A 25,245-nucleotide genomic window follows, 5' to 3' on the forward strand; every position below is an offset into this window, starting at 1 on the left:
TCATTGTTTGTGCAACTACAGTGAAAAACAAAACAGACGGAAAGCTTCGACCGGCAGCAACCAACTCTAGGCCTAAACGAGCTATCCTCTTAACACAATTTACGCGCCAGCAACTCTCCCCTGCTAAACTTTACCCTACGGTCCGCGCAGGCGCAAATCTCACGTTGGCGTTTGCGGGCGGCCTTTGCTGCGGCACGCAGAGCATTCTGGGAATTCCGGAGACGGAAATTACTTCGCTTCTCGCTGCGGGTACTGGTGGCTGTTGTGCGCCTATCTTTGATTTCTCGAGTTAGGAGCTCCAAAGCCTTCTGCCAATATGTATGACGCAGACGAGGGTAGGTGAACACTCAGAACACATTGCGCGGCGACTCATTTAAGAAGGGAAACGGGGGTTACTGGGTGGAGGGAGTTTTGAGGCTCTCTCCCTCGTCCGCCGCGGGCAGCCCCTTGTCGTGTTCCCCACCCACCCCAGGCCCGGAACCAAGCTGGGCTTGCGGGAGGCGCAGGGTCAGGGAACATGTGTTCATGTTTCCAGTCGGGTTCGTTCTGGTTCTCTCCACTGTCTCCTTCTGTCCAATCTGATATCACTTTTCATATTTGAACTTGAAGGAGCTCCCCTCCGCCTTTCAGTTTTCCTAAAAGTCGCAGTCGATTTATTGAATAGCTGGATTTTTGAGCACCAGTCTTATGCCTCACATTGTATTAGGCTCTGGAAATACAGCGGGGACAAAGGATTTTGGAGGGAGAGGGTTGGTCTAGTTTGGCTTTCCTTCTTGTCTATTAGTCTTTAAGTAAATTGCTTTAAAAGATGGCCTTTAAATCTCCCACAGGATAACATAGGTTATATGTATTCCGCTGAACAGGACCAATTTATCTTTTTACTTTTCACATATATTATTCTTAGTTATGCCTAATGTATTTTTTTTTCTTCCTTTTGGTACCTGGGATGGTGTCCATGGTTTAGTCATTGAGCCAAGTCCCCAACCGTTTTTTATTTTGAGGCAGGATCTCATAAAGTTGTCTGGGGCCTCACTAAGTTGCTGAGGCTTGCTTTGAACTTGATATCTTCCTGCCTCAGCCTCTTGTGTCACTAGGCTTAGTGGAGTGCACCACCACACCTGTCTTTGAATGTATTTTTAAAGTTCCCTCTCCCTTCTCCACTTCTATTATTTCAGATTTCTTTCTTTTTTTTTCTCTTAAGCTCCCAATTCTCTGGCCGCCTCTCACATTTCTCATTCTCTTAGCCACCTCATAAAGAAAATAGAAGCAAAAACTTAAACTTTTAAAGTTGCTGAAACATCTCAGTCTCATTTATAGCTTTTGTCCAGAAATCTTATATTCTCTACTTTTTAACTACTATCTCAGTGGAAGAAAAATTCAAGAGAAGTTTTTTTATAGCTTACTTTTTTGAGTGGATAATATATTCTCATCACTCACAAGCTGGAAAATAAGAGTGTTGAAAAGTATCAGGTCTAATTTTTGTTTTCCATCTGTCCAGTTTGAACCCTCTCCACAGGTGATACTGTTTTTAGATTTTTTTTTTTTTTTTTTGTACCAGGGATTGAACCCAGAGGCACTTAACTACTGAGCTATATCCCCAGCTCTTTTTTCATATTAGAGACAGGGTCTCACTGAGTTGCTTAGGGCCTTGCTAAGTTGCTGAGGCTGGGTTTGAACTCTCAATCCTCCTTATCTCAGCCTTTGGAGTGGCTGGGATTATAGGTGAATAGAATAGAGTAATTATATGCTTGGCTTGTTCTATTCTCAGATTCTTGACATTTATTTTATGGCCTAGGGATGTAGCTCAGTGGTAGAGCACTTACTTAGTGTGGATGAGGCCTTGGGTTCAATCCCAGTGCCATCAAAAATGTTTTTTTATGCATATTTAAGCAAATATAAATTGGGTTCTGTTTTTCCCCTTTTTACAAACAAAAAAGTAACATTCACACTTTTCAGCACTTTGGTTTTTGTAATGTGAGTAGGGGTTTTCCTATTACTACATAGAGAGTATTCTCATTACCGCAAAGCTATTGAGTGTGTATGGATGTACCATAACTTAAGTAGTCTCTTATTGAAGGATATTAATAATCAGTACTGTAGTGAATTATCTTGTACATAATCATTTTGCTCAAATGTTTGTAGGATAGATTCCTAGATAATAGAATTGTCAGGTTGAATGATATGTGTGTTAAAAAAATTTTTAGATGGTGCCATGTGACCATTATAGTACTAATTTACATTGTACTAATTTACATTCTCAGCAGTGTTTAGTAATCCTGTGGAAAGTAAGTTTATCAAAGCTACTACAGCAGTGAGTCAACCTTTGATTTGTGCAGACCTTCCTGCAAAATCTTTATTAGGTATATCCTTATCAGTTTTCACCTACTTCTTTTCAACCTGGCTTCTTTCTATGTGAAAATGTCAAATCTCACTTGTAGAGAAACAAGTTAAACTCTTTTCGTTGTTTGCTTTTTCTTCCAATATTTTGTTTTTCTCATCGCAGCCAAGCTTTGCCTTATTTCCAATTTCCATCTTTCAGGGTCTCCTTAACCCATGCTAGTCTGATTCTTCTGATGCTGCTACCTTTAAACAACTCTTACTAGATTATTTATGACTTCTTAGTTGATAAACCAGATTGGCATTTAAAGTGTCATTTAAAAAGTCTTATCTATAACTATGTGGTATCCAACATTGTTGACAGACTTCCTCCTGGAGATTCACTCATCTCTTCTACATCATTTTGACTTGAATCTTCTTACCTATTTGACTTTCCTTCTCATTCTCTTCTACTATTCACATTCTTCCTGGGTGATCTTATCCATTCTTTTATGACTTCAGTTACTGCCTGTATGTGTGTGTCTTCTGGATATGTATTCCCAATTCAGATATTCTGCATACTAACTACTGTTAGACATCTGGGAGGTCACCTAGGCTCTTTAAACTCATCACTGCCTAAACTGAGTTCACTGTATTCTTTTATCCAGTCTCCTTCCAAAGCCTTTGCCTTCTGTGTCCTCCATTTCGGTGAATGGTACTACCCTCTTATTTCTGGTTGTGGAAGCCAGAAGCCTTGGCATTGTATTTTTGTTTTTAGAGAATCTGGCCCCAAATTCCTGTCCTTAAGTGATCCTCCTGACTTAGCCTCCTGAATCACTGGGATTAGAGGCACACATAACTGCTCTCAACTCCTTGGGAAACAGTTTTAATTCCTGTTTGTTGCTATTGTATCTAATTAACCATCAAGTTTTGATGATCAGAGTCTTCTAAATATGTCATATCTGAGTCACTTCTCTTTGTCCCCATTGCCACATTCTTGTTCATGCTACCACCAGCTCTTGGCAAGAACACTCCTGATTTGTGTTCTTCTGGTCTTCTCCAAGCTACTCTGCACACTGGGCATAGTGATCTTTCAGAAGTGACATCTGATCTAGCCATACCCTTATTCAAATCTTAGAGTAGTCTCTCAAACCTCTGTTGGTGTGAACCAAATTTGTCTCACTCCCCTTCCAACTTCACTCTCTTGCTTCAGTGGCCTTCTTTCCATGAATATGCCATACGTCTTTCATTATGGAGTCTTTTGCACAAGCTTTTTTTTACCGCTTGAAATACTTCTTTTTTTACTCCTTACCTTCACAATCTCATTTTTGCCTAATTTACTGTTCCATTCATGACATGAGGTCTGTGTTAGCTCAGCTTTTTTTTTCCCCCCCTTCATACATTGGTGGTGATGGGGATTGAACCCAGAGTTGCTTTACCACAGAGCCATCTCTTTTGTTTTTCTTTTCTTTTTTTGGTACCAGAGATTGAACCCAGGGTCGCTTAACCAGTGAGCCACATCCCCAGCCCTTTTTTATATATATTTTTTTAGAGACAGGGCTTTACTAAGTTGCTGAGGCTACCTTCGAACTTGTGATCCTCCTGCCTCAGCTTCCTGAGCTGCTGGAATTACAGGCATGTGTCCCCGTGCCTGGCCCCTTTTAATTTTTTATTTTGAGACAGGGTCTCATTAAATTGCTTAGGATCTCACTAAGTTGCTGAGGCAGGCCTTGAATTTGTGGTCCTCCTGCCTCTGCCTCTGAGTGGCTAGTTTACAGGCATGGGCTGCTACCACACCCAGCTAGCTCAGCTTTTGAGATGTCTTCCCTGACTTCTTCAGATCCTGGTTAGAAATGTCCATATCATTTGGGCTTTATTGATTTCACTTTGTCTGTATTTCCCCAATAAGTCATAATCTCCCCAAGGATACAGCTATATTTATCTTGTTGAGGGTGGTGTCTCTAATGTCTGGGCCATAGTAGATGCTCATGCTCAAATATTTGATGATTAATTTAATAGATAAATTATACATGAATCTCCCTCATGGGTTCATTTTCCTTCACATGACTATTAAACAGAGGTATTCCTAATATCTTGTCTTCAGTCTTTTCCTTATGAAAATTCCCCTTATTTTCTCAACCATTTGTTCAAGATTTCAACTTTGTTTATGACATGAAACTTTATTTGAGCTTCATATTTATATCTAGTTACCTATGGAAAATATTTAAAGGGCTATATGATCTCAGATATATCTAAAACCTTCCTCTTCATTTCCTCTTTTTTCTGTCTTTGAATGTACTTCTATATGGCAGTGATATTAACCTTTAATCTCTTATCAAAGCCAGAAATCTCTGTTATTTTTTATAACTGGCTTTCTTAACCTCACCTCCTCCCCCTTCATGCATAAGGATTAGTATTTTTTTTTAAGTTTTATTTTGTCGATGTATCAAATTTTTTTTTTTTTTGGTACCAGGGATTGAACCCAAAGGGGTGTAATCACCAAGCCATATCCCCATTTTTATATTTTTTTTATTAGAGACAGGGTCTTGCTGAGTTGCTTAGGGCCTTGCTAAATTGCTGAGGCTGGCTTTGAACTCGAGATCCTCCTGCTTCAACTTCCTGAACTACTGGGATTGGGGCAGGTGTCCGTGCACCCGAGGGGATATGTATCAGAATTTTAATCTAAAGCTTATAAATTTTGTAGACTGTATGTATAAATCAGAATAAAATCCCAAAGTATAGCACACTTATTCTTTTATAGAAGAAAATGGGACTAATACTTGAGGACCAGTGCATAATGATTTTTCCAGTGCCTGTTGTTTAAATTACTATTGGCTGTATAACTACCCCCAAAACTTGCTTAAATATTACTGTTTTTGGAATCTGTGAATCTGGAATTTGAACAGGGCATTAGGTGTGACTTGTCTCTGCCCCACAGTGTTGGTGGTTCAACAGGGAAGATGCCAAGTCCTTAGTATTGACTTGATAGTCTGTGTGTGTGTACAGGATCTGGATGGTTTACTCACATGTCTGGCAGACTAGGAGAACTCAAAGACTAGGATTGCTCTTGTAAGTGGCTTCTTCTTGTTTGAACTTCCTCACAGGATAGCAGCCTCAGAGTAGTAATACTTTTTAATGGCAGTTCAGGGCTCCATTTGTTTTTGCAAACAAGATGAAAACTGTATTGCTTTTTCTGATGTGACTTCTGAAGTCATGCAGCATTGCTCTAGTTGCATTCTCTTATTATAGAAGAGTTGAAAATTCACTCGGATTCAAGGAGAGGATACATAGACCACTGTATCTTGATAGTAGATCAAATCATGGAAGTGCAGGTGGAATGAGAAATGTGGTTGTGGCCATCTTTGGAAAATAAAGTCTGTTGTACCTGTATGTGTATGAAATGTTGCTGTAATAGACCATCCTTAGGGTGTTGCAAAGGTATTGGAACCTTTTTCTAGTTCTATCCTCTTAGCCTGATCTGCTTCATTCTCTGAGGATCTTGTTGGTTAGAGGACTATGTCTGAGCTTTCTTCTACTTATCATTATCATAAGCTATAAATTAAAATTTTGTGGACTTTCTTGAGAAGATGAAAAACTTACAAATTCATGCAAAATAACATTGAAATTTGTAATAAAATTTTTTTGTATATGGGAAGAATATGTGACATAGTCATATTATTCTGCTATGTAATTAGATGAAATTTTAGGAAAATGGGGTAAATATTGCTTTTTACTGAGCTGACTTTAACTTTGCTTAAGGTGTAAGCTAGTGGTATATTATTGCATATAATATTTTTGTTTTTGTAGATATGCAATATGATGAGGATGATGATGAAATCACCCCAGATTTATGGCAAGAAGCATGCTGGATTGTAATCAGGTAAATTTTTTAGACAAAACTGAATAAGCTTTGAAAAGGCACTATAAAGCAGGAAATTTTTCTGCTTTTTCTATTCCTAATAGGTAGTTGTTTTCTATGAATATGTTGTGAAAGAGTTTTTATTAACTTATTTATTTTTTTAATATTTATTTTTTAAATTTTAAGTGGACACAATATCTTTATTTTACATTGATGTGGTGCTGAGGATCGAACTCAGTGCCTCAAGCATGCTAGGCGAGCACTCTACCACTGAGCCACAACCCCAGCCCTTAACTTATTTTTTAAGTATTTCAGACTTAAAGAAAAGTTACATAAGGAATTCAATTATGCACTTCACTGGATTCTGTAAATGTTGCCTTTATATCACATTTTCTTGGTCTCTTTTTCCTCTGTACATATTTTTTTTTTTCTGAAACATTTGTAAGTTACAGACATAAGAACAATCTTTCCCATGATCACAACACAGGGATTGAATCAGTATTGGTGTAATAATTTTCTTTAGTCATAGACTGCCCAAATTTTGCTAGTTGTCCTACTGAAGTTTATAGAAAAATTTTAAAAACTTTTTCTTTATCTGATTCTGGGTCCATTCTAGGACCACATATTGTGTTTTGTTTTTGTGGCTTCTTATTCTGTGTCCTTTAATCTGGAACAGTTTCTCAATCTGTTTCTATCTCAATTTTTTTGACCTTGAACAGTTTTTAAACATATAGGTCAATTACTTTTTGTCCCTTTTTTTTTTTTAGTGGTGCTATGGTTTAAACCTATGGCCTCGTGCATGCAGGCATTTTTTCTATCACTGATCCACATCTGAACCCCCTGGTTATTGTATAGAATATTCCCTCCCCCCACCTCAGTACTTCCTTGGAACTAGATTTAGAAGATTACTTAACTTTTGGCAGAAGTGATATTCTCTTTTAGTGCCATGTAGCAGAAGATAACTTTTGTTCCATACTGTGATGTTCACTTGATTCCATGATTTTCTCTTTTTTTTTTTGTTTTGTTTGGTGCTAGGGATTGAACCCAGAAGTGCTTAACTACTAAGCCACATCCCCAGTCCATTTTGTTTATTTTAAATTTTGAGATAGGGTCTAGCTAAGTGTCTTAGGGCCTCATTACATTGCTGAGGCAAGCCTCACTAAGTTGTTGAGGCTGACCTCGAATTTGGGGTCCTCCTTTCTGAGAGGGCTGCGATTACAGGCAAACACCACCACATCCAGCTTTTCACTTTATTGTTAAGTGGGTAAAGTTATAATGGGTTACATATCAACCTTAATTCCCATTTAAGTGTAACTGAAATGTATTTAAATTAAGTAAAAAGCTTATATATGGGATAGCTCAGTAGTAGAGCACTTGCCTAGCCTGCAGGAGACCCTTGGTTTGATGCCCCAACACCAAAACAAATAAACAAAAACCTTACATAGTAAAAAATGTAACTTGTAAGTGGTAAAGTAGCATCCTGAATTAAGTACTATTCCTTTAGGTTATAATGTTAATTTCTTATGACCCTTCTTTTTGATCAGCAAACTGACATTTACTTTGTATAAGCCCTGCCAGTCCAGAGTGTATATTCTTTTGGTTACCATACCCTTTTCAAAGAATACATGTTTCTGACAGTCTGCTATTTGCATTTGGAATATAAATGAATATCTTTCTTGTTTTGTTAGGAAAAGTATTTTTATCTTAAGCAAAAAATGTTATTTTCAATATATGTAGGAGATTGCTTAAGGATAATGTACTGTTTTGTGAATAGTCACAGCATTTATCATTTATTAAAAGATAAATTATTTCATTTAAAATTTTTTGACTGTAGATACTTTTCTATTGTCAAATGGAATTTTGTTTGACTTTTTAACATCAAGTGAGTTTTGTTTTGTTTTATTTAAGTACTGGGATTCAGCCTATGTCCTTGTACATACAAGGAAAACACTTTACCACTGAGCTGTACCCCACCCCTTTTTATTTTGAGACAGGGTCTCACTGAGTGGTGAGGTTAGCCTCTTGTCTCAACCTCCTGAGTAGCTGGGATTATAGGCATGTGCTGCTATGCTTGTTTTTTTTTTTTTTTTTTTTTTTTTAATAAAAAAGTGATGGGGTCTTGCCAGGTGTGGTGGTGCATGCCTATAATCCCAGCAATTCCAGAGGCTGAGGCAGGAGGATCGCAAATTCAAAGCCAGCCTCAGCAAAAGCGAGGTGCTAAGCAACTCAGTGAGACACTGTCTCTAAATAAAATAGAAAATAGGACTGGGGATGTGGCTTAGAGATTGAGTGCCCCTAAGTTCAATCCCCAGTATCCCCCCTCTCCAAAAAAAAGAAAAAAAAAAAAAAGACGGATCTTTCTGTTTGCCTAGTTTGACCTAAAACTCCAGGGGCTCAAGTGATGCTCCTGTCTCAGCCTCCCATGTAGTTGGGACTTACAGGTGCATGTCACTGCACCTAGCTAGTTGAAGATTGTTGTGTGTGTTGGTGAGGAGGGTGCTAGAGATCAAATCCAAGGCTGTATATGTACTAGACAAATGTTTTCTCTACTGCTACATTCACAGCCCGAAAGAACAGCATTTTAATGAAGAACTGTTCTAAAGATTTTAGCAAAAGTAGTTATGATTAGTGTCTTGAAGTAATGAAACATTTCTGTGGTTTCATGAAGATTTTTTATCTTAAATTCTCCATAGCAACCATTGTTATTTATATTAGGCAATGCTTTCCATGTGATTTTTACATATCAGTAGGTGTCCCAAATAGTTGAGAAATTTCTTTGTCCTGCTATCCCTACAGTCTGTGCTGAAAGAAAATGTCCCAATCACTAGCCTCTCTTAAAAAGTGAAAAGAAGGGCTGGGGATGTGGCTCAAGTGGTTTTGCACTCACCTGGCGTGCATGCGGCCTGGGTTCGATCCTCAGCACCACATAGAAACAAAGATGTTGTGTCCGCCAAAATAAATAAATAAATATTAAAATTCTCTCTCTCTCTCCCTTCTCTCTCTCTCTCTTAAAAAAAAAAAAAAGTGAAAAGAAAATGCCCGAGTAATTCTTCAGGTTGCTTTATACAGGGTGGTTGTATGCTTTATTCTCTACCATAGGACCTAACTTTTAATATTGGTGGTCATAATTGATTGGATCAGGCTGAGACCTTGTTACAAAGGCACCCATTTTGTAGGCCTGCCAATGACCTGTGAGGTGATTTGATGATGCCACAGTGGGAGGCTGGTGATTAGTTGAGCTGTCATATCAGAAAATTCACGTGTGGAGCCGAGAGAATTAGTAAAGAATTACTAGGAAGAGGGGAGTAGAGGCTACGGTGGGGTTACAAGGCGGGGGAGTTGACACGTGGTAGTGGGATACTTCTTCTGAGGGATGATGAGGCAATCCAGTTCTTAGGGTTATGCTCCATCTCAGAGCTCTCTAGCCTCTCTGTGCAGCTTTCCTGGGTGGTAGTGGGGAGTGTTCTGCTGACATTTCTCTTGCATTTTTATGTCTTTCTGTCTTATTATGTGTTTTTTTTTTCCCTATCCCTCTACTGAAAAAGTGCCTGACTGTTCCTTGTGAACAATAAGGTTCATCCTTCTCTAGGACTTCACCTTGTAATTACTCTTATCTATACTACTAACTCATCTCTCTCGCATTCTTCATTTTTCATACCAGTCATTGTTGAGTATTTTCACTTAAATGACTTAACATTTAACATACTAACATATTCTAAAGAGAACAATGATCTTTGTTTTTGTTATTGTTTTAGTGCTGGGGTTCTAACCCAGGACCTTGTATGTACGTATTCTACACGTATTCTATCAAGCAATACCGCTTAACCCCAGAACTAATAATTTTTAACCTAAAATTCATGTCTCACACATTCCCTATTTTAACTTTTTGTTTTTATACTGGGGACTGAACCCAGGGGCGCCTAACCACTGAACCACATCCCCAGCCCTTTTTTGTATTTTATTTAGAGACAGGGTCTCTCTTAGTTGCTTAGGACCTCACTGAGTTGCTGAGGCTAGCTTTGAACTCAGGATCCTCCTGCCTCAGCCTCCCAAGCCACTGGGATTGCTGGCATGTACCACCATTCCAGCCCCTATTTTAGTTGCTGATATCACCCTGCTCCCTCTTACTCAAATTAAAATATTTTTTTATTTATTTTTGTGGTGCTGAAAATCGAAACCAGGGCCTCATTCATGCCAGGCAAATACTCTACCACTGAGCCATATCCTCAGCCCTTAAAATTTTTATTATTATTTTTCACTCTCCATTTTATTTTGAAACTTTTTTCAAGAAATGTTTCAAAAAGGTTGAATAATATTTGTCTATAAAATACTTACTGCTGTGACATTATTCATTTTTTTTAGGTACCTCATGATATCTTGTTTAGTGGTTGGCATATAGTGGCTGGTACTTATGAGTGTTTGAATTGAATTATAATGAGAATGGAGAAATGTGCTAGGAAACAAACCAAGTTGAAACTGATTTTGGACTTCAATATTTTCCTAGTTCTTATTTTGATGAAAAAGGCTTGGTCAGACAACAGTTGGATTCTTTTGATGAGTTTATTCAGATGTCTGTTCAAAGAATTGTGGAAGATGCTCCACCTATTGACCTACAAGCTGAAGCTCAGCATGCTAGTGGAGAAGTTGAAGAACCGGTAAGATAGTTATTCTAATAAAGTTACATGGATAGATGATATTTTGAAATTTCAGCCCTTATTGCACTTGGCTTAAAGGTTAAAAGTCAGTAAGAATTTTTAGCAGTGTACTATAGCATCTTCAGTCAACTTCTGATTTATTCTTACTAGAGATATGTTTCTGTAAGTAAATAAAAATCCTAATCCTTATGCAGATGGTGGGTATTTAATAGTTGGGAAGAAGGGACTCAAAGATGAACAACTAAGAGAAGCAAGCCAGAAATAATTGTTTTAAATAATCCTACTTCTTGGGCCGGGATATAACTCGGTTGGTAGAGTGCTTGCCTCACATGCACAAGGCCCTGAGTTCAAACTTATAACCATCCTGCCTTAGTCTTCCAAGTAGCTAAGATTATAGGCATGTGCCTCTACACCTAGATAAGAAAAAGTGTTAGGAGGACTTTTTCTTGATTTTTTTTTCTAATTGCATGGGATGCATTATTATAACAGTATGAGATTTGAAAAAGGAAAATCACAAGCTGAGTGTGGGGGTGCCTGTCTGTAATCCTAGTTACTTCAGAGGCTGAGGCTGGAGTATCTCCAGTTTGAGCCCAGCTTGGGTAACATAAGTAGATCCTTCTCAAAGTACAAACAAAAGACAAAGGAAAAGCATCAAAACTTAAGTTTTATTCACATATGTGCATGTATTAAGAATTGTTAAAATTATAACATTGTTGAATTTATAAGTTTAGTTTTACATAATGATTGTAAAGAAATCCAAATAATGACTGATTTATAATAATGACCAAGTAAATAATGACCAAAAAATGACCTAGATTTAGGAAAGTAGAGAGGCAGCTGTGGGATAATTGTTGGGCTTTGGTTGACAAGGAAAACTGTAAAGCAAAGTGAGGTAGAGTGAGTTAGTGCGAAAGGTGGTTATTTCCAGCCATTTCAGTCATATTTCTCCATAGCTTTTATTTAAAGGACTGGTTTGTTCTCATTCTAATTTGACATGCTACACAGAATTTTGCTTTTAAGAGTAAAAGTAATTGACTTTTCAGGGACTGTGATGGAAAAAGGAACATAAGGTTTCTTTTTTATCTCAGTCATTTTTTTCTTCATGGTTTATGCATAAGTAGAGAGATAATAGTGTAACAGTGTATTCAAAGTGCCAGTAGAAGCAATTTGTAAAGCTTACTTATCAGAGCTTAGAAAAGAAGAGCAGAGGAGAAAGGTGCTGCGGTATTTCCACAAGAAAATACTTTAGTTTGTGAAGCGGACAGGGATCAGCAATCAACCTGTGAATTTTAGGGCTGGGGTTGTGGCTCAGTGGTAGAGTGCTTGCCTAGCATGCATGAGGCACTGGGTTCGATTCTCAGCACCATATACAAATAAATAAAATAAAGGTCCATCAACAACTAAAATATATTTAAAAAAAAAACTATGAATTTTAGTTTATCCCTTTCCCCCAATAATACTGGGGATTGAACCCATGGCCTCATCTGTGGTGAGGCAAGTCCTCTACCACTGAGCTATATTCCCAGTCCTTTTTTATTTCATTTTGAGATATGGCCTTAGTGAGTTGCCCAGGTAGTCTTTTTGCCTCAGCTTCTCAAGTAGCTGGGATCACAGGTGTGTACTACTGCACAGTACAGTTTCTGTTTTTGATCTTATTGGAAGATAAGATGGAGTCATCAGAGGTTTTGGATGATATGAGGGATTGTTGAAAGGTTGTCAGAGAATATGCATAAAGTATTATAACTTAAGAAAGGTCACTTTGGAAATGGTATTTACTTAGAAGGGAAAGAGGCTGGAAGCAAATGAAAATCTTAGAATAGTCTAAGATGATTTCCTAAACTAGAGTGATAATAGGAGTGATGGATGGAGGGTTTCTTCCCCTTGGTTCAGTACTCCTGCCAATTCTTTTTTCCCTTTACCTATTCCAGCTTGTAAGCCTTGAGTATCAATAATTTTTCCTGGTGGATTTGGGCAAAGAACGTGGATTTCCCCAGAACGTGTTTGTAGATGGCCCGTGTGAGTTCGGGAATAAAGAATTGCTGTTTGAATCTACCAAAAAAAAAAAAAAAATTTTCCTTAGGAAAGTGTCTGCTTAGTCCCATCTTCTATGAGATTTGATGTAGAGAGAAATCCATTATCTGTTTCTCTCTGAAAAGTTATATTCTTGGATCTTGTTTAATTAGGCAGCAGATGTTAAATGAGAACTTTTTTAAAATAATTTTTTAATTTTAATTGTAGATGGACACAATATCTTTATTTGTTTATTTTTATGTGGTGCTGAGGACTGAACCCAGGGCCCTCACACATGTGAGGCAAGCGCTCTACCATTAAGCTACAACCCCAGCCCAAGAGAACTTTTTTGTTTGTATTTTGTTGTCGACTGAGCTTATAGTCAGCCAGGATTGGAAGTGCTCAATACTTTATATAGAATGAGAATGATTAAGATTTTTTTGGTGTGTGTGTGTGTTTTTGTTTGGTACTAAGGAGTTAACCCAGGTGTGCTTTACCACTGAGCTATATCCCCAGGCTTTTAAAAAAAATTTTAAAAATTTGAGAATTTGAGACGGGGTCCTCCTGTAAGTTGCTGAGGCTGCCATCCTCCTATCTCAGCTTCCTGAGTTGCTGGGCCTATAGATGTGTGCCACTGTGCCCGGCTCTTTTTTTTTTTTTTTTTTTTTTTTTTAGGTATGTTTAATGGAAGAGTTAGATTTATTTTTTTCTAATATTCTGTTGATTAGATTTGAACACCATTCAAAATGTCAATTTATTTTTGTTCTCTGGTCATTTTGTACTTTTGATCCTAACCAAAGAGAGGGTATGAAACTGTATAGGTCATTAATAAAATTCATACTAGTTTTATTAGTCAAAAAAACCTGTGTATACTTTTTATTTACCTATGGCATATTAAATCATTTTTTTTCTGCCTTAAGAAAGCAATTAGGTATAAAACTATATACATATAGTTTGTTGACTTTGAAGAGTCCTCATCAAAAAAATAATTAATTTTGCCAGTTTGAAGAGCTAATTTTACTGAAAATATTAATGTCCGTTAAAATGGAATAATTAAAATGTTTATGGGAAAAATTATTTACCTTTTTCATGTTTCTTGTTTAATTTCAGCCAAGGTATTTGTTAAAGTTTGAACAAATTTACCTCTCCAAGCCTACCCATTGGGAAAGAGATGGTGCTCCTTCACCAATGATGCCAAATGAGGCCAGATTAAGAAATCTCACGTAAGAAAGATTTTTTTTCCTTGTAATCAACTGATACTGAAATAGAAACCAGTTGAGGATTTGCATTTTAGCAAATACCTTACTATTGCTCAGCTGTGACCCATTTCTATTTTCAAAGGTATTCTGCTCCACTTTATGTTGACATAACAAAAACAGTCATTAAAGAAGGTGAAGAACAACTTCAGACTCAGCATCAGAAAACTTTTATAGGAAAAATTCCAATTATGTTGCGTTCAACTTACTGCCTATTGAATGGCTTAACAGATCGTGATCTTTGTGAGTTAAATGAATGCCCTTTGGATCCTGGTGGCTATTTTATTATTAATGGATCTGAAAAGGTACAGTAACATTATTTTAAAACATTACAAAATGATAGTTAAATCTAAATCATTAAAGTTGAAATTAAAAAGTAGACTTTCATACAAGGTAACCAGAAAGTAGAGGTTAAAATGATATATTTCTATGAAGCATTTATGCAAAATGGAGTTTGTAAAGTTCAAGAATTGATGTTTCTCTGTGAGCCTTTATGATCAAGTTAAATTAAGGTGCACATTTTACTTTTCATACGTCAATGACCTTTTGGGTTTCATGGTTGTAACTTCCTTATTGCCCATATAGGTTCTGATTGCCCAAGAGAAAATGGCAACAAACACAGTTTATGTGTTTGCCAAAAAGGATTCTAAATATGCCTACACAGGAGAGTGTAGGTCATGTCTGGAGAATTCTTCCCGACCTACCAGTACTATATGGGTTAGCATGCTGGCAAGAGGAGGGCAGGTAAGGTCTGGGATATGATGTGTTGTTTTTGTTTATTCCTTTGTGCCTTGTTTCATAATTTATCAGGTGGAATTCTTAGTCAAAAAAAGCTTCTCGGGAACATACTATTGGTGTTACATGTTAGATATTATTATTATTGTCATGTAACAGATTCCCCCAGCAGCAACACTTATCATCATGTAGTATCTGTGGGTCAGGAATCTGGGTGCAGCTTAACTGGGTCCTCTGGCTAAGACTCTCTCATTAGGTATTTGCCTAGGCTACAGACATTTCAAGGCTTAGTCACATAATTGTTGGCAGGATGCAGTTCTTTACTGGCCATTGTACAGTTTCAGGTCTTTGCTGGCTATTGGTCGGAAACTTCTTTCAGTTTCTTGTAATGTGGGCCCTCCGTTCAGTAGCTGACAATAAGAAAACTTTCTTCTTCACAGCGAGCAAGCACAAAAAGCCATAGAACTAGGCATTTGTGTGTAATTCCACCAGCTTCAGAGGCTGAGGCAGGAAGATCATAAATTTGAGGCCAGCCTGAGAAACTTAGCAAGACCTTGTCTCAAAAAAAAAAGAAAGGGGTGGTGCTAAGGATGTGGTAGACCTCCCACATAATCCTTGGTATGGGGAAGAGGGGCTGGCAGAAGACCTAGAGAGTAAAAGCAAGATGGAACCAGTCTTTTATAACTTACTTAGAGAAGCAGCATCCTATCATAAATTTTTGATTTTCTTTGTGGTACTTGGGAATGTACCCAGGAATGCTCTACTACTAGCTACATGCCCAGTTTCTTTCTTTCTTTCTTTCTTTTTTTAATTTAAAAAGTTATATTAGTGCATTATAGTTATACATATAGTGAGGTTCATTTTGACTTATTCATAAATTCATATAACATAGTTTTGTGCATTTCACATCCCTGCTCTTTTTTATTTTGAGACAGTCTTGCTAAGTTGCTAAGACGAGCCTCAGACTTGCTCTCTTCTCACCCGCTAGGATTGTGGGCATGTGCTGCCATGTTAGACTAGAAGACAGCCTTTGCCCGAGCTGAATGGAATAGATTGAATAGCAGTTGATGAGTAGATAATTTGAATTAGTGGTTCTTAATTAAAAGTTCACATCAATAATCTTAAGACTCTGAAGTATAAAAGATTCGACACCCCCGCCCCTTGACCAAATGATGGGGATGGTGGCAGTGGTGGAATAGGGGCTAGGTATAAGTAATTGGGAAAAGGTCCTCAGGTGATTGTCATATACATTCTTTTGGGAATAATTGGCTAGGATTTTGGAGAGGACCAAGATATGAATAAAATTTAATAAGGATATTATGTTGGCAACTCTGGACAAAATGTAGGGTTGTGAGGCCAAGAGAAGGTAAGGTGAATTTAAAGTGGAGAAGTATGACTAAACCAAGCAGCCAGGTATGCCAGGGTAGGCTAATCACTTACTTTGTTTTTGTATGTGCATAAAATTAAAGAGAAAGAAGCTGGAAATAAGAAGCTTAAATGTAAGAGGCTGTTTGTTAATTTTGAAGCATTATTCAAATAAGGAGATACCTCACAGATCAACTCTGATCTAATATTTAGCTTTTATTCTGTACTTAGCCTTTTCTGTATTTGTTTATTCACGTCCGTGCTTTTACCCCTCGTCTTTTTCTTTCTTCCAAAGTCCTCCCCAGACCCCAAGATGGAGGGGACAGAAAGGTATCAGTTGTATTTATATTCTTTGGCAGCCAAAATATCATTTCCAAATGTGGTATTTGGTTAATTCTTAGGAAATCTTGACAGGCTGGTGGAAGAGAATGGAAGTTCTATATGGTTTAAATGACCAGGCTGTCCATAAAATTAGTCAACTTATTTCAGTGGTTTTGGAAAGCAGTCATAGGAGGTCCTCAGATTATGGGGAGGCATAGTTTTTTTGAAATACATGAAAGTAAATGGTTTGCTTGCTGTCTCCATTTTTTTATTTTTTGGTGATACTGAGGATTGAACTCTGAGGTGCTTTACCACTGAGCTTACCCCTTTTTATTTTTGATTTTGAGACAGGGTTTCACTAAGTTGCTGAGACTGGTCTGGACTTTGCTAGGGCTGGCCTGAAACTTATAAACTTTCTGCCTCAGCTTTCTGAGTAGCTGAAATTTAAATTTTTTTTGGGTGCTTTTTTATTTCTGAGCTCTTGTATATTTGTGTTCTAATAGTGTTTTATTTTTCTAGGGTGCAAAAAAGAGTGCTATTGGTCAGCGCATCGTGGCAACTCTACCGTATATCAAACAAGAAGTTCCCATCATTATTGTGTTTAGAGCATTAGGTTTTGTGTCTGATAGAGATATCCTAGAACATATTATTTATGATTTTGAAGATCCAGAAATGATGGAAATGGTAATGTGAAAACAGAATGTATTCATAGTATCTGATAAAAATTCAAGCCAGGTGTGGTGGCGCATGTTTGTAATCCAAGTGACTTGGGAGGCTGAGGCAGGAGGATCCCGAGTTCAAAGCCAGCCTCAGCAATTTAGTGAGGCACTTAGCAACTCAGTGAGACCCTGTCTTTAATAAAATATAAAAAAGGGTCGGGGGGCTGGAGTTGTGGTTCTGCCGTGGAGCGCTCCCCTAGCACGTGTGAGGTGCTGCTTTTGATCCTCAGTACCACATATAAATAGATAAATAAAATAAAGCTATTGTGTCCAACTACAACTAGAAAAACAGAAAAATATTTTTTTAAAAAGGGTGGGGGGGCTGGGGATGTGGCTCAAGCGGTAGTGCGCTTGCCTGGCATGTGTGCGGCCTGGGTTCGATCCTCAGCACCACATACAAACAAAGATGTTGTGTCCACCGATAACTAAAAAATAAATATTAAAATTCTCTCTCTCTCTCTCTCTCTTCCTCTTTAAAAAAAAAAAAAGGGTGGGGATGTGGCCCAGTGGTTAAGCACCCCTGAATTACATCCCCGGTTCCAAAACCCCCAAATAGCAGAAAGCTGTAGTGAGAAGTATTTTTTTGGCTGTTACAAATCTCATGTATAGGGCTGGGGTTGTGGCTCAGTGGTAGAGTGCTTGCCTAGCATGCACGGAGTGCTGGGTTCAATCCTCAGCACCACATAAAATAAAATAAAGATGTTGTGTCCACCTAAAACTAAAAAATAAATTTAAAAAAATATCAAAACAAAAACAACAGCAACAACAAAAAAACAAATCTCATGTAGTGAAAGCCACCTTTCCTGTCTAGGCCTCTCTCCTGACAATTCAGTATAAAATAGACATGAAGAGTAGAGACAGTCAAAAGTTCAATGGCAGCCCCATGAAGAAAGCAGTAAAGAAAATTATAAAAGCACACACTAGTCTTGTGTAATTTAGTAAAAAGGAAAAATGAATAGTTGATACCTTTAAAAAAAAATAAAACTTTTATTTTGAGGGAAAAAAATCCCACTTTTTTTGTTTTGCAGGAATTTCTAACTTATAGAAAAATTGCTAGAATAGTTCTGAGAACTCAGTGTATTCTTCACTCAGATTCAGTTGTTAACTTGACTACATTTGCTTTATTCTGTTTATGTATTTATATTACTTTTTTTTTTCTGAATCAGTTGAGAGTAAATTAACAGGCATTAATGCCTTTTTACTCCTAACACTTCAATGTCTATTTCCTAAGAACCAAGGTGTTCACTTACATAATCATAGTATAATTACTAAAATCAAGAAATTTAATGTAAATGTAATACTATTAATATGTAGATCTTTTTATAAATTTTATATTTGTTTTGTTATATATGACAGTAGAATGCATTTATGCACTTTGATATACATAGATGATTTCTCATTTTTTTCTGATTGTACATGTTGTAGAATCACATTGGTCATGCAGTCATACATGAGGTAATAATGTTTGTTTTATTCTACTATCCTTCTTATCCCCATATCTCCTCCCGCTTGCCTCCCTTCAGTTCTCTCTACCTAATCTAAGGTAATTTTATTCTTCCCTACTGCCCCCGCCCACTGTGAATTAGATCTGCATATCAGATAAAACATTGGGCTTTGGTTTTTGGGGATTAGCTTATTTTGCTTAGCATGATATTCTCCAATTCCATCCATTTATGGCAAATGCCATAATTTCATTCTTCTTTTTTTTTAAATCCACTTTTTAGTTTTGTAGATTTTTTTTTCTTAATATTTATTTATTTATTTTTAGTTCTCGGCAGACACAACACCTTCGTTGGTATGTGGTGCTGAGGATTGAACCTGGGCCGCACGCATGCCAGGCGAGCGCGCTACCGCTTGAGCCACATCCCCAGCCCCAATTTCATTCTTCTTTAAAGCTGAATAATATTTGATTGAATATATATACCACATTTTCTTTTCCATTCATCTATTGAAGGACACCTAGGTTGGTTCCATAGTTTAGCTATTGTGAATTGAGCTGCAATAAGCATTGAAGTGGCTGCATCACTGTAGTATGCTGATTTTAAGTCGTTTGGGTATAAACCAAGGAGTGGGATGGTTGGATCAAATGGTGGTTCTCTTCCAAGTTTTCTGAGGAATCTCCATACTGCTTTCCATAGTGGTTGCACCAATTTTCAGTCCCATCAGCAGTGTATGAATGTACCTTTTCCCCCACATCTTCGCCAACTCTTATTCTTTTTCTTTTAATTTATTTATTTTAATTAGGTATATATGACAACAGAATGCATTTTGTATACAATTGCAGCACAACTTTTCATTTTTTTGGTTGTACATGATGTGTTGCCTGTATTCTTGATGATTGCCATTCTGACTGGGGTGAAATGAAATCTTAGATATTTACTAATTGTTCCCATAATATCTTGTTTTTTCCCTCTTGTACTGGGGATTGAACTTAGGGGCATTGTACCACTGAGCCAAAGCCTCATTTATGTGTGTGTATGTGCATGCACGTATGCAGTGTTAGGGATCAAACTCGGGGCCTTGAGCATGTTAGGCAAGTGTTCTGCCACTGAGCCATATCCCGAACTCCCATATTTGTTTTTTATATTTTGAGACAGTCTTGTGAAGTTGCCCAGGATGGCCTGGAAAATGGAATCCTCCTGCCTCAGCCTCCTGAGTCATTGGGATTACAAGGTGTCCCACCAGCTCCAATAATATCTTTTTTTTTTAAATTTTTTTTTAGTGTAGTTGGACACAATACCTTTATTTTATCTATTTATTTTTATGTGGTGCTGAGGATCGAACCCAGCGCCTTGCATGTGCTAGGCAAGCACTCTACTGCTGAGCCAAAACCCCAGCCCCAATAATATCCTTAGTAGCATTTTTTTTTCTTAGTTCAGAATCCAATTCAGGATCATTCATTGCATTTTTTTGTTTATTTGTTTTGGTACTAGGGATTTAATCCAGGGTGCTTTACTACTGAGCTATATCCCCAGCCCTTTTTATTTTTTATTTTGAGATAGAATCTTACTAAGTTGCTGAGGGCCTTGGTAAGTTACCAAGGCTGGCCTTGAACTTGTGATCCTCCTGCATCAGTCTCCCCAGTTGCTGGGATGACATGCATGGATCACTGTGCCCTTTTGCATTTTGTTTTTCTATGTCTCTCTCAAATTTTCATCCGCCTCTCTTTGTCTTTTTTTTTTTTTTTTTACAATATTGTTTTAGTTGTCAATGGACCTTTATTTTATTTATTAATATGCAGTGCTGAGAATCGAACCCAGTGCCTCACATATGCTAGGCAAGTGCTCTTCCACTGAGCCACCACACTAGCCCTGTCTTTTAGAACACTTAAATTTAAAGAGAAGGTAGGCCATTTTAAAATTTTTTTTTTTTTTTTTTTTTTTTTAATTTGTAGATAGACACAATACTTTTATTTTTATGTGGTCTGAGGATCGAACCTAGTGCCTCACACGTGCTATTCGAACCTAGTGCCTCACACGTGCTAGGCAAGCGCTCTGCCATTGAGCCATAACCCCAGCCCTAGGCCATTTTTTTTTTTTTAATGTAGAATTGCCCTCATTTGGAATTGACATATTTCTTCATGATTAGATTCAATTTAGGCACAGGTAGAACACTTGCCTAGCATATGTGAGGTCTTTGGGTTCAATCCCAATACTTGTGATTAATACCAAGATTGAAAACAGTTGACACATTTATTTATTTGTAGCTCAGTAAATTTTTATTGGATTCAGAACTTCTTTAAATATTTTTGATACCTGGAAGGAACTTTTATTATTATTATTATTATTATTATTATTTGCCATTGATTATTAAACTGTAAAAACAAAACAAACCCACATTATTCTTTTTATAGCGGAATTATTTGTATTTTTAATTTTCTAGAAAGTAAAATTGCCTGTACTGATGAATGGATTTTGTTCGAGATCTCTAGATCTTTGAGGTGGTTCTTCTAGTTCTAAGATTTTATAATTCCTTGATTTTCTAAAAACACATATGTATTTAATTAGGTTTATAGGAATATTTGGCATGTTATTAAGTTAAATGACAACTGACTCATTTTGAGGTGAAAATATGAATTTGAAAATAATTTTTATATGAATTATTTGGCAGGTTAAACCTTCTCTTGATGAAGCTTTTGTCATTCAAGAACAGAATGTTGCATTAAATTTCATTGGTTCAAGAGGAGCAAAGCCTGGTGTTACTAAAGAGAAAAGAATTAAGTATGCAAAAGAAGTTTTACAAAAAGAAATGCTTCCTCATGTTGGTGTTAGTGATTTTTGTGAGACCAAAAAAGCATATTTCTTGGGGTATGTTAAATTTTATTGTTTTAAGTTCTATACCAAGATATAGTTGAGATAGTGTTTTTCTTAAAGCTAAAATTATAAAGAATGATGTTTTTGATAAATATTTTGGGCAAGAAACCAAAACCAAGTGTTTTTCACTTCTTTTTTTTTTTTTTTTTAGATATATGGTTCATAGGTTACTTCTGGCAGCTTTGGGTAGAAGAGAACTAGATGACAGAGATCACTATGGAAACAAAAGATTGGATCTCGCTGGGCCACTACTTGCATTCTTATTTAGAGGGTAAGATATATAGCTCCTATACTTTGAGTAGGGAGATTGACTGTAGATTAGTCATTACACTTGGAGTTGCTAAGCCATCTTGGTATTGTATTATGTACTTCTGTGTTTTCTATGTTCTCTTTGCTACTTGCTCAGATTTAGTTAAGTTCATGTCTGGGAATGATATTTGTGAGCACAGTGAGTGTATTTCTTGTTTATGTTTGTTTATTTTTATTATTATTATTTTTTTATACTGAGGATTGAACCCAGGGTCACTTTACTACTGAACTACATCCCTCGTTCTTTTTATTTTTATCTTGGTAGTTACTGAGGTTGGCCTTGAACTTGTGATCCTCTTACTTCAGCCTCCAGAGCTACTGGGATTACAGGTGTGGGTGACTGTGCCCAGCTGCTGCTGCTGCTTTTTTTTTTTTTTGTACTAGGTAGGGATTAAACCCAGGGGATCTTTACCATTGAGCTTTATCCCCAGACCTTTTAATTCTTTATTTTGAGACAGTCTCACTAGGTTGCTCAGAGCCTTGTTAAATTGCTGAGGTTGGCCTTGAATTTGTGATCCTCCTGTATTAGCCTCCCACGTTGGTGGGATTACAGGCATGTGCCATCATACCTGGTTTAAATTTTAGTTTTTATTAACATTAGTATTTTGCACGTTTTGTTAGTGTGTTATAGATTAGTGTTTTTCAGCCTTTTATATTATTGTCCCATGATACTATTTTGGCACATTTTCCTATTTGCTTTGTCTGCCACATATGAATATATACTATATGTGTGGGGTTTTTTGTTTTGTTTTGTTTTTTGTATGTGTGCCCTGCCACAATCACTTTTGCCCATTTGTGGGCAGTATTATCTTTATTAAGAGTGCATTTTGTGGACATTTACATGTTTAAAACAATACCATTTTATTTGGCAGTATGTTTAAGAATTTACTGAAAGAAGTACGAATCTATGCACAGAAGTTTATTGATCGAGGAAAGGACTTTAACTTGGAGTTGGCGATTAAAACGCGGATAATATCTGATGGCTTAAAGTATTCTTTAGCTACTGGAAACTGGGGTGACCAAAAGAAAGCTCATCAAGCCAGAGCTGGAGTATCTCAGGTAAGGGTATCAACTATGAATATAGGATTCATAGGAAAAATGTTATAGGACTAGTAGTTTCTTTAATTTATTTAATGCAGGTTATTTTGCTTTTTATTTTGTTCTCAAATTGAAATCACTGGGGGTTTTAAATTATTCAAATAAATTTTTAAAATTAACTATTAGCATAGCAAAGAAGAACTTAAGTTTTTGGCTTACAGTTTAGAAACTCAAGATAGTTAATAAGAGTGGCTACATGGGAAGTCAGACAGTATGTATTAGCAAAGTTTTTATGTATTTAAGAAACTCCAAAATATAAAAATAATTAAAAATTTCATTTTAGAAGTTAATCTAGAGAATAAGTAGATATTCCCTTCATTTGTTAGAAAATGCATGATACTTCCGAGTTTTTAATGTGAATGCAGTAGCTAATCTCAGGTGGAATATTAGGGAAAAGCTTTTAAAAGGCTCATTAGGTATTTTTATTTTTATTATTATTTTTTGAAACCTTTTATTTATTTGTTATTTTCCTGTGGTGCTGAGGATAGAACTCAGTGCCTCACATGTGCAAGTCAAGCACTCCACCATTTATTTAAAAAAAATAAAAATGCCCAGCCTGACATTTTTATTTTTTAAATAATTTTTTATATTTGCTTTACTTTTTTTTTTTTTTTTGCTAACTGGAGATGGAGCTCAGGGTGCTGAGCTATATTCCAAGCACTTTTTATTTATTTATTTGTTTTTTTTTTTTTTTTTTTTTTGAGATACGGCCATGCTACATTGAGGAGGCTGGTCTGGAGTTTGGGATCCCCCCTGCCTCAGCCTCCCAAGTCCCTATGATTACAGGCATGTGCAACTGCACCCAGCACCCTTTTTTATTTTGAGACAGGGTTTTGTGAAATTGCAAAGGCTGGCCTCGAACTTGAGAACCTCCTGTCTCAGCCTCCCAAGTTGCTGCAGTTATAGGCCTGCACCATGATGCCATATTTATTGTCTTTTCCTGTGAGATTTTAAACCTGTGATGTATTTATGGGCTTTTTGGGTTTTTGAGGTGGATCTCCCCACTCTCTTTAAAACTAGCCAATATTGTCAAAGTTTAAAATATTTATAAAGAAGCAAGACTATGAATAATGAAATCAGGCAAGAAATGTAGCCCAAAAATAAATAAATAAATAAAATTGCTGGTTTCAGAATCTTAAAAAAAACAAAAACAAAAACAAAAAACTAGCCAATATTGTTATTACTTGATGATTTGGCATCCAGATAGCAAACTCAAGTTCCTAAACCCTAGATGCTATGTGAAATTCTAGGATACAGCTGATAGCAAAGTTAAATTTTTAGTTCTTTTTAATTCATTAAGGATTTTTTGGGTATACTTGATGTTTTTGATGCTGGGTTCACAACTTTTTTTTTTTTTTTAAAATATTTATTTATTTATTTATTTTTAGTTATTGGCAGGCACAACATCTTTTGTTTGTATGTGGTGCTGAGGATTGAACCCGGGGCCTCATGCATGCCAGCCGAGCGCGCTACCGCTTGAGCCATATCCCCAGCCCCTGGGTTCACAACTTGAATGAGAGTCCAAACCAACTCTCAGGGAGTTCATCAGCATTTAGCAGAGTAATATTCATTTATATATAGCTCCTATACTCTGAGCTTTAGTATGATAAAAGATGCTACACTGTAAAGTCAGTTCAGTGAATTGTTATTGGACCTTCTGATGTGCCAGGTACTCTGCTACACTTTATTTTATTTATTTATTTATTTATTTATTTTAGAGAGAGAGAGAGAGAATTTTTTAATATTTATTTTTTAGTTTTCGGCGGACACAACATCCTTGTATGTGGTGCTGAGGATCGAACCCGGGCCACACGCATGCCAGGCGAGCGCGCTACCGCTTGAGCCACATCCCCAGACCAACATTTTATTTTCTTTAATATATTTTTAATTTGTTCTGATTAGTTATACCTGACAGAATACATTTTGACATATCATACATAAATGGAATATAATTTCTTATTTGTCTGGTTGTACATGATGTAGAGTTATATAGGTTCTGCTACATTGTAGACAAACAAAGATGAATAAAATAAGATTTCTGATCTTTAGTCATTTATTACTATACTTGTAGATAGATGGTACAGTATCATAATAAGAGACCTGCACACCTGCTGGGTGAGAATGCTAGAGAAAGGCTTTATCATAGCCTTAGAGGGTAAAAAGAAGTTTAGGAGATAATACCTGGACCGAATCTTAAAGCACAGTTGGTGGAGAGGAGGGTGGAACCAGCCTCTCACAGAAAAACTGCAGAAAACTCTTAATATCCTGAACAGAAGGATGGAGCCATAA

At 36.7% G+C, this 25,245-nt stretch overlaps 1 protein-coding gene across 2 annotated transcripts in view; it reads left to right on the plus strand.

Moving 5' to 3' along the window:
* The first annotated feature begins 228 nt into the window (after window positions 1–228).
* Polr2b (RNA polymerase II subunit B) overlaps window positions 229–25,245 on the plus strand; it is a 45,900-nt gene continuing 20,883 nt past the window's right edge. Inside the window, exons 1-10 of one of the 2 annotated variants that reach the window (XM_076865356.2) lie at window positions 229–335; window positions 6,124–6,196; window positions 10,680–10,830; window positions 13,951–14,063; window positions 14,182–14,401; window positions 14,682–14,840; window positions 17,037–17,201; window positions 21,347–21,543; window positions 21,701–21,820; window positions 22,731–22,917. In XM_076865356.2, the coding sequence (XP_076721471.1) occupies window positions 317–335; window positions 6,124–6,196; window positions 10,680–10,830; window positions 13,951–14,063; window positions 14,182–14,401; window positions 14,682–14,840; window positions 17,037–17,201; window positions 21,347–21,543; window positions 21,701–21,820; window positions 22,731–22,917 (1,404 nt within the window). In that variant the 5' untranslated portion in view covers window positions 229–316. Of the gene's footprint in view, window positions 336–6,123; window positions 6,197–10,679; window positions 10,831–13,950; window positions 14,064–14,181; window positions 14,402–14,681; window positions 14,841–17,036; window positions 17,202–21,346; window positions 21,544–21,700; window positions 21,821–22,730; window positions 22,918–25,245 lie in introns of those variants that run through there. The other variant, XM_076865357.2, reaches the window with a different exon arrangement.

This window comes from Callospermophilus lateralis, chromosome 8 (assembly GCF_048772815.1).
Source record: "Callospermophilus lateralis isolate mCalLat2 chromosome 8, mCalLat2.hap1, whole genome shotgun sequence".
NCBI lineage: Eukaryota > Metazoa > Chordata > Mammalia > Rodentia > Sciuridae > Callospermophilus > Callospermophilus lateralis.